Raw genomic sequence first — 16439 nt, 5'->3', positions numbered from 1 at the left:
GTTACCCTGTGACATTCCAAGTATCTCTTCCACAGGTAGCTGCTAAAGAAACAGGTATTTTCCTATTGTCTTAGTACATATACCCAGAAGCAGCACACCTATTTTTAAGGTCAAACTTCATAATTGTTTATGAAAATACAAAATGAGTTTCTCATGAATTCTGGATTTTTCTCTCAAATTAAAAAACGACTGGATTTTGGAATTGACTTTGGAACCTCAGATGACATCAATTTACACTCATAGTACACAAGACGATCTCCTCAAAATTTAGTTACTAAAAATATTGCTATCTGCAAGGTTGAAACCTCACTGTGGTTGTGTGTGCATATGGACAAAGGAGAGAAAATTTTAATGCATGCAAACACTATTGATAAGTACTATTAATAATACATATTCCACAAAACTGGAAAGTTATTAGAGAAAGGATTACTTATTCTTTTCCTTATAACTTCCAGGTGTTTATGTTGGTTGGGCCATAGTGGAAATAAAAAAAAAAAAAAGAGTCACTGAAAAAAATCCAATACCCTCAAGGACTAAGTGAATTGAGTGAATCACTGCTCATGTCTCCCAGCTCACTTGTTAGCACCTTGTGGGGGTCCTGTCTTAGGTCCCCAAACTAGCATCCTATTCAGTGCTTGACACAGAAAAGGTGCTGAGTAAATATGCAATGGTGGATTGGTTCACATGTTCTTTAGGATGTCCCAGACATAATTCTGAATCGGACTCCTATTACTAAAAGACCAAGCCTCTGACAGGACAGAACTATCCCTTGATGACCAAGAAGATGACTGAGCTTTCCATGGCCTGCTCCTGCTGTTTGAGACAGTAATAACTACAGAGCCCCCTCCTCCCAACATTCCATGGCAAAGTATCTGCACAGATGGAAAGGAAATTATGCAAGTAAATACGGTATGAAACTGTTAACATTTGACAATTCTCTAAAGCATATTTATAAATACTTTAAAGGAACGAATGTGAGTGAGTGACTTTAATTAGTGATGATCTTTGATACAGACATATTTTGACTGATCTGAATAAGCAGGGTATCCTGGAAATGTATAACATACAACAGCTAATATTCCGGTGGGTACAACACAAGGGTCAGTACTTGATACATAAATCTATACCATCATTTTCAATTACAGCTTGCTGTGCAGAGTATTAAATATGCATCTTAATTTTTATTTGTACATGATGGTCCAATTTTTCACTTAAATAGAACTTTCCAACTATATAAAAGCTCTGAAGCAATTATGTTTTCCATTTAAAATTTTTGGTGCATTTTTGTTTCTTCTCTTAAATCTCTTTCTTTTCTTGTTCTCTCTCTCTCTCTCTCTCTCTCTCTCTCTCTCTCTCTCTCTTTTTTTTTTTTTACATGGGATACAATAAATATCCTGAAAAGGAGGAATGGACGTACTGCCCGGCGTACAGACCTGCAGCCTGTTCGGAGGGCAGCTGTAGGAACACCCGGTCTCCGGGCTGGAGCAGCAGCACAGCACTCCCAGATGCCTGGTCCAGAAAGCCCTTTTTGTACTCGTCGTAGGTGTACATCATGGGCTCGTTGTTCTTGAACAGAGCAACCCACACGTTGCCCCCCTTGCAGTGAACATGGTATGCAAAGTAGTAGACGCCGGGGATCTCACAGGTGAAGACGCCCGTCTGCGGGTTGTAGTTCTGTCTGCCATTATAGAGCAGTTTGTCAAACTTCACCGGGGCACCCACCGGTGGGAAAGGTGCTGTCAGCTCAGCAGTAAACGCAGGCATCTCATAGGCTGGCCCTCCGTTCTTGCCTTTCTTGGCCCCATAGGCGTGAGGGGGTTTTAGGCCATCAATTCCCAGGCCCATATCTGGCAGATACTCTCCCTGGGGTGCTTGTGTAGGTGGCATCACAGCTGGGGGGCCTGGGGGCCCTGGGGGTCCCGGGGGCCCTGGAAGGCCAGGCTGGCCTTGAGGACCAAGGGCACCAGGCTTCCCTGGGGGACCGTGGAGGCCTGCCACCCCAGGCTTCCCTACGCCAGGGAACCCAGGAGGACCTGGGAGGCCTGGTTCCCCCTTGGGGCCTGGAATTCCAGGTGGCCCAATGGGGCCACTAGGGCCTGCAATTCCTGGGATACCTGGAGGACCCTGTAGGCCCTGATCCCCCGGGATGCCTGGTTCTCCCTTGGGTCCAAGCAGTCCTGGGACACCAGGGAGCCCTGGAAGTCCCTTGTGCCCAGCTTCCCCTTTTGGCCCTGTGGGGCCTGGCAAACCCCTCATGCCTGGGGGCCCTACTTCACCAAGGAAACCAGGCTTTCCTGGGAATCCCTGGAGCCCTGGTTCACCCTTGGGACCTTGTGGTCCCTGTGGCCCTATAACCCCACCTTCTCCTTTGGGCCCAGGGAAACCAATAGCACCTGGAGGACCCATAGGACCTGGGATTCCAGGCAGGCCTGGCTCTCCTGGGGGGCCTCCCATTCCAGGGGCACCTACTGGTCCTTTCTCTCCTCTTGGTCCGAGAGCCCCTGGAACACCTCCAACACCCCGGTCTCCCTTAGGTCCTGGGAAGCCTGGTTTCCCTATCCCTGGAAGGCCTGGGGGTCCTGGAAGCCCTGGCAGTCCCTGCTCCCCTTTGCCACCTGGAAATCCTGGCTGGCCAGGAATGCCATCCTGGCCTGGCTTTCCAACTCCAGGTAGACCTGGAGGCCCTTGCACCCCTGGTACTCCAATGGGGCCTTGTGGGCCAGGTTCCCCTGGGGGCCCTGGCTTGCCCAGGGGGCCCTGGGGTCCAGGAAAGCCTGTCACTCCTGGTTTTCCCACTCCTGGCAGTCCGACAGGGCCAGGAGGTCCGTGCATCCCTGGAGGACCCTTCAGGCCTGGCAACCCTGGCATGCCGAAGCCCTTCTCTCCTTTGGGACCCTGAAGGCCTGGAGGTCCTGGTGGGCCTTTGAGTCCTCGCTCACCCTTTGCTCCTGGTTGTCCTGGTAACCCTGGCCCACCTGGTTTCCCAATGCCAGGAAGTCCATGAGGCCCCGGAGGTCCTTGTGGTCCTGGGATCCCCATGGGCCCAATTTCCCCTTTGGGTCCAATTTCGCCTTTTGCCCCAGGCATTCCCATGGCTCCTGGCTTCCCTGGCATTCCAGGCATACCTGGCTTTCCAATTCCTGGGTATCCCTGTGGCCCTGGTTTTCCTTTTATTCCAGGTATCCCATGACCTGGCAAACCAGGAGGCCCAGGTGGTCCTCTTGGGCCAGGTTCTCCACGAGGACCTTGTTCTCCACGTAAGCTGGCTAATGGCATCTCTACTGGGGGAGAGAAAGAGAGAAGAGAAGAAGAGAAGAGAAGAGAAGAGAAGAGAAGAGAAGAGAAGAGAAGAGAAGAGAGGTGTTAGCTTTCATTCACCAAAGTAACATCAATCATTATTTAATTCTGACACAGACTAGGAATAATATGCATATTTTCTAGGACTGTTTGATAAAAATACTTAAAGGGAAATCAAGCTGGCAATTTGTTGTATACTTTGATATATTTGAGAGACTGTTTCCAGAGCTGATTAAGTGTAGTTGCATATATCAGCATTGGTTAAGTTACATAAACTAGAAAATAATGAAGAAACAATTTCTCAAGGACAAAACTTGAAGACATTATGGTGTGCTCATTATAGAGATTTTGGAACACTACTCAGAGATAAACACTTGACATTTATATGTATTTCATCTTATTTGTTCTAAATATGTGTGTGTTTTAAACAATGTTGAAGTTATTCTCCATTTTAATTTTTTTATTTTTTACTAAAAATTATATTTTATTTATAAACTTTTTGTTAGTGTTTTATTTTATTTAAAAATTTATCATAAATTAACACATTAGAATTATATACATTTATGAGTTACAAAATGATGTTATAAAAATAAAAAGTGGAATAATTAGAGCTAAAAATAACAGATTGATCACCTTAAATATTTATTTTTGTGGTTATAGCATTTGAAATTTACTGTTAGTGGTTTTGAAACATATGGAATTACTCTTAACTTTGTTTACCCCATTGCACAATAGGTCTAAAAAATTAAAAACTTTATTCCTCCTGTGTCATACCATTTGATTATCGCCTGTCCATCCTCCAGCTCTGCTAACCACCATTCTACTCTCTGCTTCAATAAGTTTGATTGTTTGAGATGCCATATATAAAATGAGAACATGTGGTATTTGTCTTTCAGTGTCTGATGATTTTTTAATATGATAATTTAGAGCTAACTGTTATTTGCTCATGTTCTAAAATACAGTATGATATGGATGATGAAAGTCCTTATCATGCATATTCAGGAAAGAAGAAAAATAATTTATCTCGTGAATTTTTGTGTGTGTATGTGGTGCTGAGGATAAAACCCAGGGGCATTCTACCTCCAAACTACACCCCCAGCCCGATTTTTTTTATTCTTTATTTTGAAACAGGGTCTCACTAAGTGTCAGAGGGCCTCACTAAGTAACTGATGCTGGCTGTGAACCTGGATCCTCCTGTCTCAGCCTCCCATGTACTGGGGTTACAAGTGGGCATCACTATGCCCGGCTTTATTTTGTGATTTAATAACAAATTTCCACATTTGTTCTCCAGAGTCAATAGGTTTGTTTAATTTCTTTAATGTGCCATAGGATTTCCTATACCTCAACTTCTTTTTTCTTTTTGGTAGTACTGGGGTTCCTGGAAACCCTTCTACCTCTGGGCTACACTCCCAGACTTATTTTATATTTTTATTTGGAAACAGGGTTCCTTAAGCCAGCGAGGCTGGCTTCGAACCTATGTTATCCTCCTGTCTCTGCCTCCCAAACGCGGGGATTACAAGCGTGCGCCACCACACCTGGCCTATACCTCAACTTTTAAGAGTGTGTGTGTGTGTGTGTGTGTGTGTGTGTGTGTGAGAGAGAGAGAGAGAGAGAGAGAGAGAGAGAGAGAGAGAGAGAGAGATTGGAAATGCAACTCCAGTGTTCTATCTCTGAGCTAAATCCCTAGCCCTTTATTATTATTATTTTTTTAAATCTTGAAACAGGGTCTTACTAAGTTGTTGTGGGTCTATTCTAATTTTCTGAGGATGCCTTGAAACTGTGATCCTCCTGTCAACCACCCAAGTATTGGGGTTATAGGCATGAGCCACCATGCCCAGCTTAATTATTTAATTTAATAAATCATTTCTCATGTGCAAATTTGGCTTTTAAACAGGAGAGACGAATAAGATATTTTGGGATGATTAGCAGTGTGTGTGGGAAGATATCTTGGTTTGGGAGCAGGAAGCTCTACTTAATCTATCTGGCCTTGACCTGCCTGCGATATTTTCAGCTATCAGCCTCTCTACTTGCCTATCTGTACAGTAAGAATAATATAGCCAAACTACAAGATTAGAGAATAGGTATGAAGGGTGTTGCGCCTTCTCAAATTGTTATTGAAATGCAAAGCACATGTGATATGATATTGTTCTCTGCCTTGCAGATGGATACAACTCTGTGTCTCCCACACAAGGAGGATGGGTTATATGAAGAAATGATATATATGGTCCCAAAGTCTTATTTTAACCAAAGTAGCATCTTAACCCTGACTACTTTTACAAAGCTACTGTGGGGGAATGAGATAGAACTGTAAAACTCTTATCTTTTTCAAATAGTAGCCATAGGTATAAGAACACCAGGCAAGCAAGCCATTTAAGAAATAAAAGAGCCGGGTGTGGTGGCGCAAGCTTGTAATCCCCGCGCTTGGGAGGCAGAGACAGGAGGATCAAGCAGGTTCGACGCCAGACGCCACTCGCTTAAGAGACCCTGTTTCCAAATTAAAAAAAAAAAAAATAGGTCTGGGAGTGTAGCCTAGAGGTAGAAGGGCTTCCAGGAACCCCAGTACTACAAAACAAAAACAAAAACAAAACAAAACAAAACAAAAAAACAAAAAAAGAAATAAAAGAAAAAAAAAAACCGAGATAATCCTCTAGGTGAGATACTAACTCCTAAAGAAAAGAAAATTGGGTATATATACTCTTATGCTAACAGACATTCTTACTGTATTATTAAGGTATGTTCTTTCCTTTTTGGGGGTGGGGAGGGTAATTGGGAATGAACTTTGGGGAATTCTACATCCAAGCTACACCCCTATCCCATTTTTAATTTTAATTTTAATTTTTGTTTTGAAACAGTCTCACTAGATTTCTGAGAGTCTCACTAAATTGCTGAGGCGATCTTTGAACCTGTGATCCTTCTATCTCAGCCTCCCAAGTATTGGGATTATGGGCATACACCACCACACTCAGCTGGCTGTGGGATGTTATTTCTAGGCAGTGGATTGATAGTCACTGTATCAAGGGAGTGTCTGGGAAAGGGTCACATCTTATTTGTCAGGAATCTCTGGTGTCTAGAACAGTGCCTGGAACATTCTCTATACAGGCTGAGGATTTATTGACTGTCCAGTTGTAGAAACTCCAAGATTCTATGGTGCTTCAGCATTTACTCAGTACTACTTGCCTTATGCACTGATTCTCCCAAAAATCTTATCTCAAAGATGAAGAAAAATAGGCTTGGGTGGCGTGGGGGGATTGTTTAAATGACTAGTTCTGTTTCTGGGAGGCAGGCTTCTTAGTGCTGGCTCCAGTAGTTCTCAAGAGGAGAATTTTCCTGTGATTGTGGAGACTTGTGGGATAAATTCTTTTTTCTATAAATGCTACATTTCTGAGAACCCTAGATAAACCAACCAAATTCATGAGGAAATACGCATCACAGTAATAGGCCTTATGTAGGTACTGAAAAATTAATCAATATGCCTAGAAAGGAATGGGAATGATTTTCAGGAGTCATCTCAAGATACAATCTTTAGTCTTGTTCTATCAAATTATTGATTGACATGTGTAACTCAATTAGAGCAGTAATGAAAACGCTTGCATTTATCTAACATCTAGTTTGTAAAATGTTTTCATGTGATTTTCTCTTACAACATTGTTCTAGTTCAGAAGACTAATTTGTCATTTTTCTTTTTACTTGGCTTTTTCCCTCACTGACCTAACCCCCAACAGCTGGCCCAGAGCCGGACACAGTATTATGTGTTAGTTGCTGAATATTTGAATGGGTAAATAATAAATAAGGGGATAGAATATTTGTGATTAAGTATTCTTTGTTTCATCTGATGGTAGTTAAAATAATAAAGCAAACATACTATTTTAAAGTTAGCTGTATCTTTTGTTGTTGTTGTTGTTGTTGTTGTTGGAGTTAAGCCCATTTATTGTTTTTAAGACGAACTTTTCAAGAAAATAGTCTAATAAAGGTCAATAACAAATTCTAAAATACAAGTTTCTAAGATTTAAGTTTTCCTTCCACCTTCATAAAGTAGGAGGTGGGAAAGCTGTTGTTCTTTAAGAGTGTACCAGTATGATGTTACCTTTGCCTTTCTTGGGTACCACTTCCTTGCCCATTCTTGGCACTGGCTGAATCTCCTTCATATATTGCGGTAGATGTGGGTATTCTTTGCCATACTGCAAGTGGGGCATCTCCTTGCCCATTGTTAGGCCATCTTTGCCCAAAGGCATGTGAGGTACTTGCTGGCCCAGGGGCTGGTACTGTGGAATTTGTGGTGGCATCTGAGGAGGGATTTGAGGTGGCAGCGGCTTCATCCCATAGTAGGCACCAGCCTGAACGAGCCTGATGGAGCTCAGGGCAATGGTGAACAGTGCTCCCAGCAGCTGCCGAGGGCCAGGCGGCAGAGCCATCACCTGTGGAAGGAAGGATGCACCAGCATGGTAAAAACCTGCAGCAAGGGTCGATCTTTACTTAGAGACACCAGGGAGGAAGAGGTAGGAGGATTTTATGGGTAGGAGGCAAATGGAAAGACCTATATTTCAATAGAAAAAAATGTAAAAGTTAAAAATCAGAAGAGTGAGTTCCATCAAATGAAGGCAATTGGTTTTAATATAAGGTATGACAGAGACTGCAGGTTGTTTCCAAATATCAGTTTTTCCCCCAACTCCTTCATAGTATTGGAACCCCTTGATTTTCAGTTGGAAATAGAGCGACCTATAATGAAGGCATTCCAGTTAGGTGTATCCATGTGACAAAGTCCTGGCCAACTCGATGTGATTACAATGGGTGCAACTTCTAAGAAGGATCCTAACAGGGAATGGGCATGTTCTTCCCCTTCCTTCTCCTTGCTGGCTGTAAATGGACCAGACACCTTGGACTATGAGGTGAAATATTTATTGAGATGCTAAAGTGATAGAGTTTGAAAAAATCTTAACTCTGGTTGAACACGGAGGCGCTATACTTGGCCCAACTTAGAATTTATGTAACCAAGAGAAAAGTAAGGTTTCATATCCTCTAATACATTTTTTATTTTGGTTGTTCCACATTTTCACAAACTTTACCCTAACAGGATAGATTCTGCAAACTTGGTGGCATTTAGGCTTTGTTAAGTGCCAATATTCCATTCTAAGTGAAAATACTTAAAAATGTACAAATCTCACACCTCTGGCAGAGATTTTTCATCTATTAGAGATGCCTTTTGGATGGTGTTATATAGTCACAATAAATGTAAAGACAAATGTAAATGTAAATTAATACCCAAACTGCAGAAGTCTTCTGAATTGAAGACCATGTAAAATCCCCCAAATGTCATTTGAAAAATCACTATTTTAACTATGTACAGTTCAGTTTTCTAGATAAATACTATGATGTCATTAGTTTAGAATTTGGCTAATTGGATCTGGAGTCCATTTTAAAGTTTATCTTTCCACTTTTATGAAAGAAAGGGGTTTACAAAAGAAATTTGTTATATACATAGATAGGAGATGTTTGACTACTCACAAGAATAAACTTTCTAAGCCTACTTTAATAACACTCTTTGAAAATTAGCGGTGAGCAGAATAAATATAAATGGAGTTTATCTGTTTATGACAACCAGCTTGAGAGGAACTTGGTTTGGAAACACCCCAGGTTAAAGACTTAAAAACCCAGAGAAATGCAGTGCAGGCTAATGCCCGCTAGGGGGCAGGTGTGATACACAGTGAGGTCTGTTTAGTTCTACACCCCACCCCCACCCCATTGTACCAACACTGGTCCTACTCCAATACCTTATTAAGAGACTGATGAAAATCAGAATCCTGAGTGGAATGTATGAGAGAGAGAGAGAGAGAGAGAGAGAGAGAGAGAGAGAGAGAGAGAGAGAGAGAGAGTTTCTCACACTCTTTAATGTTAAGTATCTTCTGGAATACTTTGAAAACTTCTGTCTATATGAAATTTAATTTCCATTTAGAGGGGAGTTTGTTTTCTTTGCTTCTGCCTTACTAAAGTCTGGATCGTAGTTTTCCACTTCCTAAAAAATATGCATTGAATTTGCGACATCCTATTTGAGGGTGATGCCAAGAGTGTGAACAGCTACAGAGGGATTGGTTAATACGAAGCACCTAAGAAAATATTAATATGAATCCCTACCACAAAATTCACTGCTTTCCAGTTTTTCTAAATATACTAACTAATCATTTTTTCTCCTTCAGGGAAAAAAATGAAGAACCATTGTCAGCAAAATGATTTATAAAACTTTCTCCATTCCATACATTAGAATAGTTTCAAGAACTGTTTATTTCAAGTATATTATAATTCATATACATACAAGTAAAATGGGAGTAGTTAGAAAACTGTCCCTCTAAGAATGACTGCAACAAACCATTTGGAAAAGGCCACAAAACTAATATTGATTTATACACATTAAGAATTGCATTTATTTTAGGTGGAAAAGAGCAAAATAAGTACTCAACAATAACTTATTGAATTCTTACCAGAAACAATGCTAGGCCCACGCAAGACTTACAAAGATGAATATTATATGGTCAACCCTATCTTCCAGGAATTTATACTGTTTTAGCAGGGGTGACAGATGTTCACTATTAATGATTAGCAAAGGATATTCAGAAAAAAAGGAAAATCCCCCCTACTCAAGTTCTTTAAAATGCCTTCTCTTAAAAGCTACAATTTTCTCACTGCTCCTTTGAATAGGGCAATATACATCCCTTTAAGATACAAATTCCAGCAAAGTATACATACGTCTGTTTTTTTTTTTAACTCAAAGATCAGTACTTAGAACTTATTTTGTATCTAATTGTCTATATCCAAACAAGCCCTTCCAAAAACGTTCTTCATTTAACAATAGACTTAGTGGTTCTATTAAATCCTGTCTAGCTGTAACATTCAATGTCTCTAAGGTAGTCACTAGAGAGTGGAAGTGTTAATCCATTTTAGAAACATGTGGTAATACCTGGTAATGTATAAAAGCTGGGACCTAGTTCTACCTTTGGGGTTGAATGAATTCAATTACTGAACCCTAAACATGTGGTGATGTCTTTAATAGTAAGCTGCACACTTGGCCCTTCTCTCCATCGATACAGTGGATGTATTGGATTGTACCTAATAATCTTTAAAGTGGGACAATCTAGTAAAATAGTGGAAAACTGGAAGGAGGCTAAATTCTGGAAGACCAGTTGAATACCAAAGACCCAGTGGGATCCTGCTTTCCTACCATCATTTCCGCTCAGAGGCTTGGCCTTTCTCTCCCCTAAACCACTTCCGTAGGTCTGCATCTGCCATTTTTCTGGCTCTTTATTTAAATAAACTTTGCTCAGTTTTAACTTGAATATTTACACAGGGGCTCTGGTTAGAATTTACCGCTTGACTTATTCTTACTAATTTCCCTCTTGTCCCTCTGGATATTTTTGGTGGTCAGAGTGGTGTGGTGGTTCTCTCAAATCATTCAGAAGAACATCAGATTTGTGGAGCATTATACATACACCTGGCTGGAAAGAAGGAGCCTTGCAATTCTTGCTGGGAAGAGAAGCAGTGGGTTTTCTTTGCCTCTTTTCTTTGGGGAGTGAGAACACAATAATAGCATAACTTCTCCTTGATTTTTCCCCCCTTAATTTCTGTTTGACATCTGGGGTGTGTGTGTGTGTGTGTGTGTGTGTGTGTGTGTGTGTGTGTGTGTATGTGTCTGTGTATTTGTGTATGTGTATGCAAGATAGGCATGTCAGATATGTGTAGACACACTGGATCTTTTGCCTTCCAGGCCAGCTTAGTAAAGAGTGTCCTGTCATATGTGAAACACATTGTTAAAGTAAAAATGATTTGCATTTGTCTTGTAACTCTGCCATTCTCCATGTCTATGGCTTTGAGAAAGTCCCTTATCTTCACTGAACCTCAATTTCTTCACCTATAAATAGAGATTATAATCTCTACCCATTCCTCAGAGATGTTCAAGGGTAAAAATGTTAATATGAATTCTTTATATTCTGGAAGGCACTATGAAGATTTAAGCTATTAATAGAGGACAAAAAAAAAACAAATATAACTCAATGTCAGATTTTCAAAGAAGGATTCTAACCAAAGTAAATGTGAGGTTAACTGCAACAATGATAAACCTAACATGAACAAAACAATAATGGCCATAAAAATGTACTTGTGAAAAATGGCCAAGAAAAAGAATGGCTGAACCAAGTCCTTTATTCATTCTGGTGTCAGAGTTGCCCATCCTAATCATTTTCAATGGCTTTATGTGGGTCCCTATATTTGGGCAGGGCTGCAGTGAGTGTCAGTTTTCTTATGTGACTTAAAGTGTATCTAACAGAATAATGTGATATGTATTATTTTAGATGATCCTAAGCATTCTATTTGAACATTAATCCTCGTGAGAGCTGGCCTTGCTATCCAAAAGAATGTTTAAATATTTAAGCCTTCAATCCTTGCTCTGTATCCAACTTTCTCTTCCACATTGGGCTCAAATAGCATGTGTATGCATGCCTGTCTGTGCTGTGTGGTGGGAACAAACCTCTCTCCTCTGCTCCCAGGCAAGTCCTCTGCACCCTCTACTCACTCTTACAGGGCATTTATTTGTAGCTTCTCAAGGTTTTAAGATTCACCACCCCTGAAGAAAGAGAAAATCAGGCAGAATCCTCCTCCATTGTTCACAGAATTGCCTTCCTGACTTTTCTATGCCTCTCAAAAAAAAAAAAAATTCTCTCTTCACCACATTTCTCAAAGGAATCCATCCATTAGATAAGTATTTATTGAGCAGATACAAATTGAAAAAGAATTTTCTGGATACAGAAGATACAGTGGTAAAGTAGAAAGATGAAGTCTTGCTGAACTCTCATCCTACTATGAGGAAATAGGTGATTGGTTAAAAATAAAGTTTCTAATTTCAGATTTGAGTGACTATGAAGAAAACAAAGCAGGTGCCTGTCTATTCAGGCTGCTGTAACAAAAATACCATAGACTGAGTATTACTTTTCCAGGGCTTGCATAACAAAGTACCTCAGATTGGGTGACTCAAACCAACACACATGTATAGCTCACAGATCTAACGAATGGAAGTCCAAGATCAAAAATAGTGTAAGGGGCAAAAGAGAACTCTGAAGTCTCTTTTATAAAGGCACTACTGCCATTCATGAGGTCTATGTCCTCATGACCTGATCATCTCCCATAGGCCCCACTCATAATACCATCTCATCGGGGTGGATATGAACATGGGCATTTTGGGAGGACATCACCATTCAGTGCATAGTAGCAGAGAAAAGATCAAGAATGATTTGAGAAAAGATTTCAAGAAGACATCTCTGAGAAAGTAAATGGAGGTAGAGATGCAAAAGTTGAAGGGGTTTATCTCTATTTTTATAGGCCCTTTTATTGGTGCATTATAGTCTCACATACTCTAGTTCATAGTAGTAGAGACATATATGCACACAGCAATTTGTGAGCTTCCCTCTGGCTCCCTCCCCACCCCCTCTCCTCCCCCCATGCATGCTATTGAAATTGGCACAGGTATTCTCACATATGTATATAATGTCAATGGAAGTGCCTTCTTTGTCAGTTCTCCCTCCTCCCCCACCACAATCCTCTCCTGGACCACCTCAATGGCTCCACTGAGGTTTCCCCTCCGTTATCTGAAGTCCTTTTTGTATTCCCCTTACTCTTTAGTTTACTTTATCTCTCTTAAAATATCATATGGATGCAGGTCTGGAGGCACACACCTGTAATCCCAGCACTTGAGAGGCTGAGACAAGAATATCACAAGTTCAAGGCAAGCCTTAACAATTTAGCAAGACTGTTTCAAAATAGAAAATAAAACAGGACCTGGAGTGTAGCTTGGAGATAGAATGCCTCAGGATTCAATCCCCCCCACCCCCCGCCCCGTACCAAAAAAAAAAAAAAAGAAAAAAAGAAAAAGCTAGACAGTGGTGCATGCTTGTAATTTCAGTACTTGGAAGGCTGAGACAGCAGTATCACAGGTTCCAGGCCAGCCTTAGCAACTTGACAAGACTCTCAGCAACCTATCAAAAGCCTGTTTCCAAACAAAAAATAAAAGTGGGGGTGCTGTAGCTTAAAGATAGTATGCCTCTGGGTTCAATCTTCAGTGCCACAAAAACAAACAGAAAGACATCATGGAGAAAAAGAAGTCCTATTTACTACAGTTATAGTTGTAGGTTTTTTTTTCTTTTCATTAATAAAAGCCAGCATTTCAAAAGTACACTCCTCCTCTGTGTCTGTCCTTCTCATTCTGGCTTCTTTATTTGCCATATCCTTTTTTCTGGGGAATTATTATTTTTTCTAATCCTGATCCAGATTTCAACCCTACTGTATTAGTTTGTTAGGGTTGCCATAACAAATTACCTCATACTGGGTGGCTGGAACAACAGACATATTTATTTCCTCACAATTATGGAGGCTTCGAGGTCAAGCCCATAGGGTTGTGTCCTTCTGGGGGTCAGCTCTCTTTTGGCATGTAGATGTCAGTCTTCTCCCTGGGTCTTCACATGATCTTTGTGTGTCTATTTTTATATGCTAGTCACATGGATCATTCTACTGACCTCATTTTAACTTAATTTCCTCTTTAAAGACATGACCCTATCTCCAAATAAAGTCACATTCTGAGCTACCATAGAATTAGAATTAGAATTAGAATTTCAATATACAACTTCACCTCACAACCTTCCTCTACACCAACTCCATCACGACGATGCCTCCCCCACCTTCTCAGTCATTCATTATCTCCTAGTTGTACAGAGTTTAACATAAAGTTGAATGCATTTGTAACTGTCCTCATATTTCCTATTGCCCTCCCCCTCCCATGAGGCAGCATGACCATCAGTTGCCTGAGGACAAAGGAAATGTGATATTCTTCTGACTTTCTCAATGTTTCTTGATGGATCCTTATGATCAAAACTTTTCAGTTGTCAGGGACCTTTGAAAATGTTTAGTTCAGCCTCAGTTTCCATTTAAAATCCTGCTAGAACAGAATATGCTTTCGATTTGGATATTAATAATGAGAGAAAGGCTAATAAGGCCAGCCATTATCCTGTTATACAACTTTGTTGCTTTTTAAAAATTATCTGAACTTGTAGGAGAGATTTATCATTTTTGATTCATATATGGCAGTGAACATGTAGTTTACTTTTGGTGCAGTGGGATTGGGAAGGGAGCATTAAGAAAATGTACCCCCAAATTGGCTATAAGGATATAATTAAAATATGATCATAAGACAGTTAATGGCCATGCTAAGAGTATTTTCATATAATTTCACTCTCGAGTCAACTGACTAAAGATATGTAACTTTGTTGCATAATAATTAGTATTATAAATATTAATAACTCTCTAAACTATGTTAATTAACTTCCCTAAAGGTCATAGTTTTATTGCCTTTTATAATATTAAGCAGCTTTTAATATAAATTAGTATAATCTTGACATCCTTTTTATGGGCTAATTATATAAAATTTAAAGTTTTTAATATTATTATTATTATTTTTTTGGTAGTACTGGGGTTCCTGGAAGCCATTTTACCTCCAGGCTACACTCCCAGACCTATTTTTTTTTTTTTTTTGGAAACAGGGTCTCTTAAGCCAGCGCACAGCGCAGCTGGCTTCGAACCTACGTGATCCTCCTGTCTCTGCCTTCCAAGTGTGCGCCACCACACCGGCTAATATTATCTTTTGAATTAACTTTGTCATAACATTAAATAAAACTTTGGCAGCCAGTCTCAGAAAATGAAGGGTTGTATGTTTTCTCTCATATGTGAAAGCTGGAGAGAAAATAGGAAACATAAGAGACTAGATAATTGAGTTGGGAGACTGGTAGATTAGTGGAGGGGGATGGGGGATGGAGGTAGAGAGAGGGAAAAGAAGGATTGGGGAAGAAAATAGCTCAAATAATGCTTCGGCAATAGGTAAATGTATTGCTACTGGTTTTGCTAGCATGTACAGGAAGGGAGAAGTGGATAGTGGGGTGGGACGCAGAGGTAAGTACACTAAGAGTTTGCAACGTACTAAAAAATACTGACTATAATCACCTGTCTATGATAATTTTGGTTTTGTCTTTTTGGGCTTGTTTTTGGTGGTACTGGGGATGGAACCCTTCTACCTCCAGGCTACACTCCCAGACCTATTTTATATTTTTATTTGGAAACAGGTCTCTTAAGCCAGCGAGGCTGGCTTGGAACCTGCGCGATCCTCCTGTCTCTGCCTCCCAAGCGCGGGGATTACAAGAGTGCGCCACCACACCTGGCCGATAATTCTGTTTTAATATCTTGAGGATTATACTTTGATGAGGACACAAAGAAATAAAAACAGAAATACATGATGTGTCACATTTTGTGGAGAAAAACAAAGCAGGAGCTGGTGGATGAGTGTGGAGGTGGTGATCAAAGAGATGATGTTCTTTGAAACCCATTTTATAGTGGAGATGGAGCCTTCTATGCCTGACTAGTCTTGTATCTGGGTTTTAGAATAAGATATGAACAATATAATAAAGAAATATGTCCTTCTGGGGAAATCCAGAGAAGATAAAGTGTAAGCTGCTTCATTGCTGCTGGGGAGATTCAGAAGAAAAGAGATCTCTAGAGGAGGAGTGAAGAAAAAAGAAAAAAAAAAGAAAAGAAAGAAACCCAAACATTCCACATATTTATTAAAGAATATACACCCTAAACTCCGTCTTTTTTCTCTTCTACAATAAGACCTTCTGAAAACCTAAATCCTTTCATGGGAATTGATTATCTTTGAGAAGCCAGGAGAATCATTCAATTCTGTATCCAGATTAGTATTGGACAAAACCAGTGACTATACATGAGAAGACAGTAATTCAAGAATGGCTGAGAAATGGAGGGGGAATGGAAATTTAAGGTACAGAAATCTCTGCTACATTTTTGGGCATTTACTTTGAATCCATGAACATACTTCAGATATATTATATTACAAATTCTGTATTCATTTGTTAGGTCTTTGACATTAAATTATTTCATTATTTTATTCTTTTGTGGTACTGGGCATCCCAGGGGCATTCTACCTCCAAGCTATACCTTCAGCTCTATTTTTTATTCTTTATTTTGAAACAGGGTCTCACTGAATTGCAAAGGGACTCACTAAATAGCTGAGGCTGTCCACGAACCCGGATCCTCCTGTCTCAGCC

At 40.3% G+C, this 16439-nt stretch overlaps 1 protein-coding gene across 2 annotated transcripts in view; it reads right to left on the bottom strand.

Moving 5' to 3' along the window:
- Window positions 1–1371: 1371 nt before the first annotated feature.
- COL8A1 (collagen type VIII alpha 1 chain) overlaps window positions 1372–16439 on the bottom strand; it is a gene marked incomplete at both ends in the record, with an annotated part of 66166 nt that continues 51098 nt past the window's right edge. The window contains 2 exons of one of the 2 annotated variants that reach the window (XM_080695571.1): window positions 1372–3281; window positions 7382–7712. In XM_080695571.1, coding sequence (XP_080551697.1) covers window positions 1372–3281; window positions 7382–7709 — 2238 coding nt within the window. Of the gene's footprint in view, window positions 3282–7381; window positions 7713–16439 lie in introns of those variants that run through there. The other variant, XM_080695570.1, reaches the window with a different exon arrangement.

Source organism: Muscardinus avellanarius (genome assembly GCF_963383645.1).
Source record: "Muscardinus avellanarius genome assembly, chromosome: 5".
Taxonomy (NCBI): domain Eukaryota; kingdom Metazoa; phylum Chordata; class Mammalia; order Rodentia; family Gliridae; genus Muscardinus; species Muscardinus avellanarius.
This window is presented reverse-complemented; position numbering and strand designations above follow the sequence as displayed.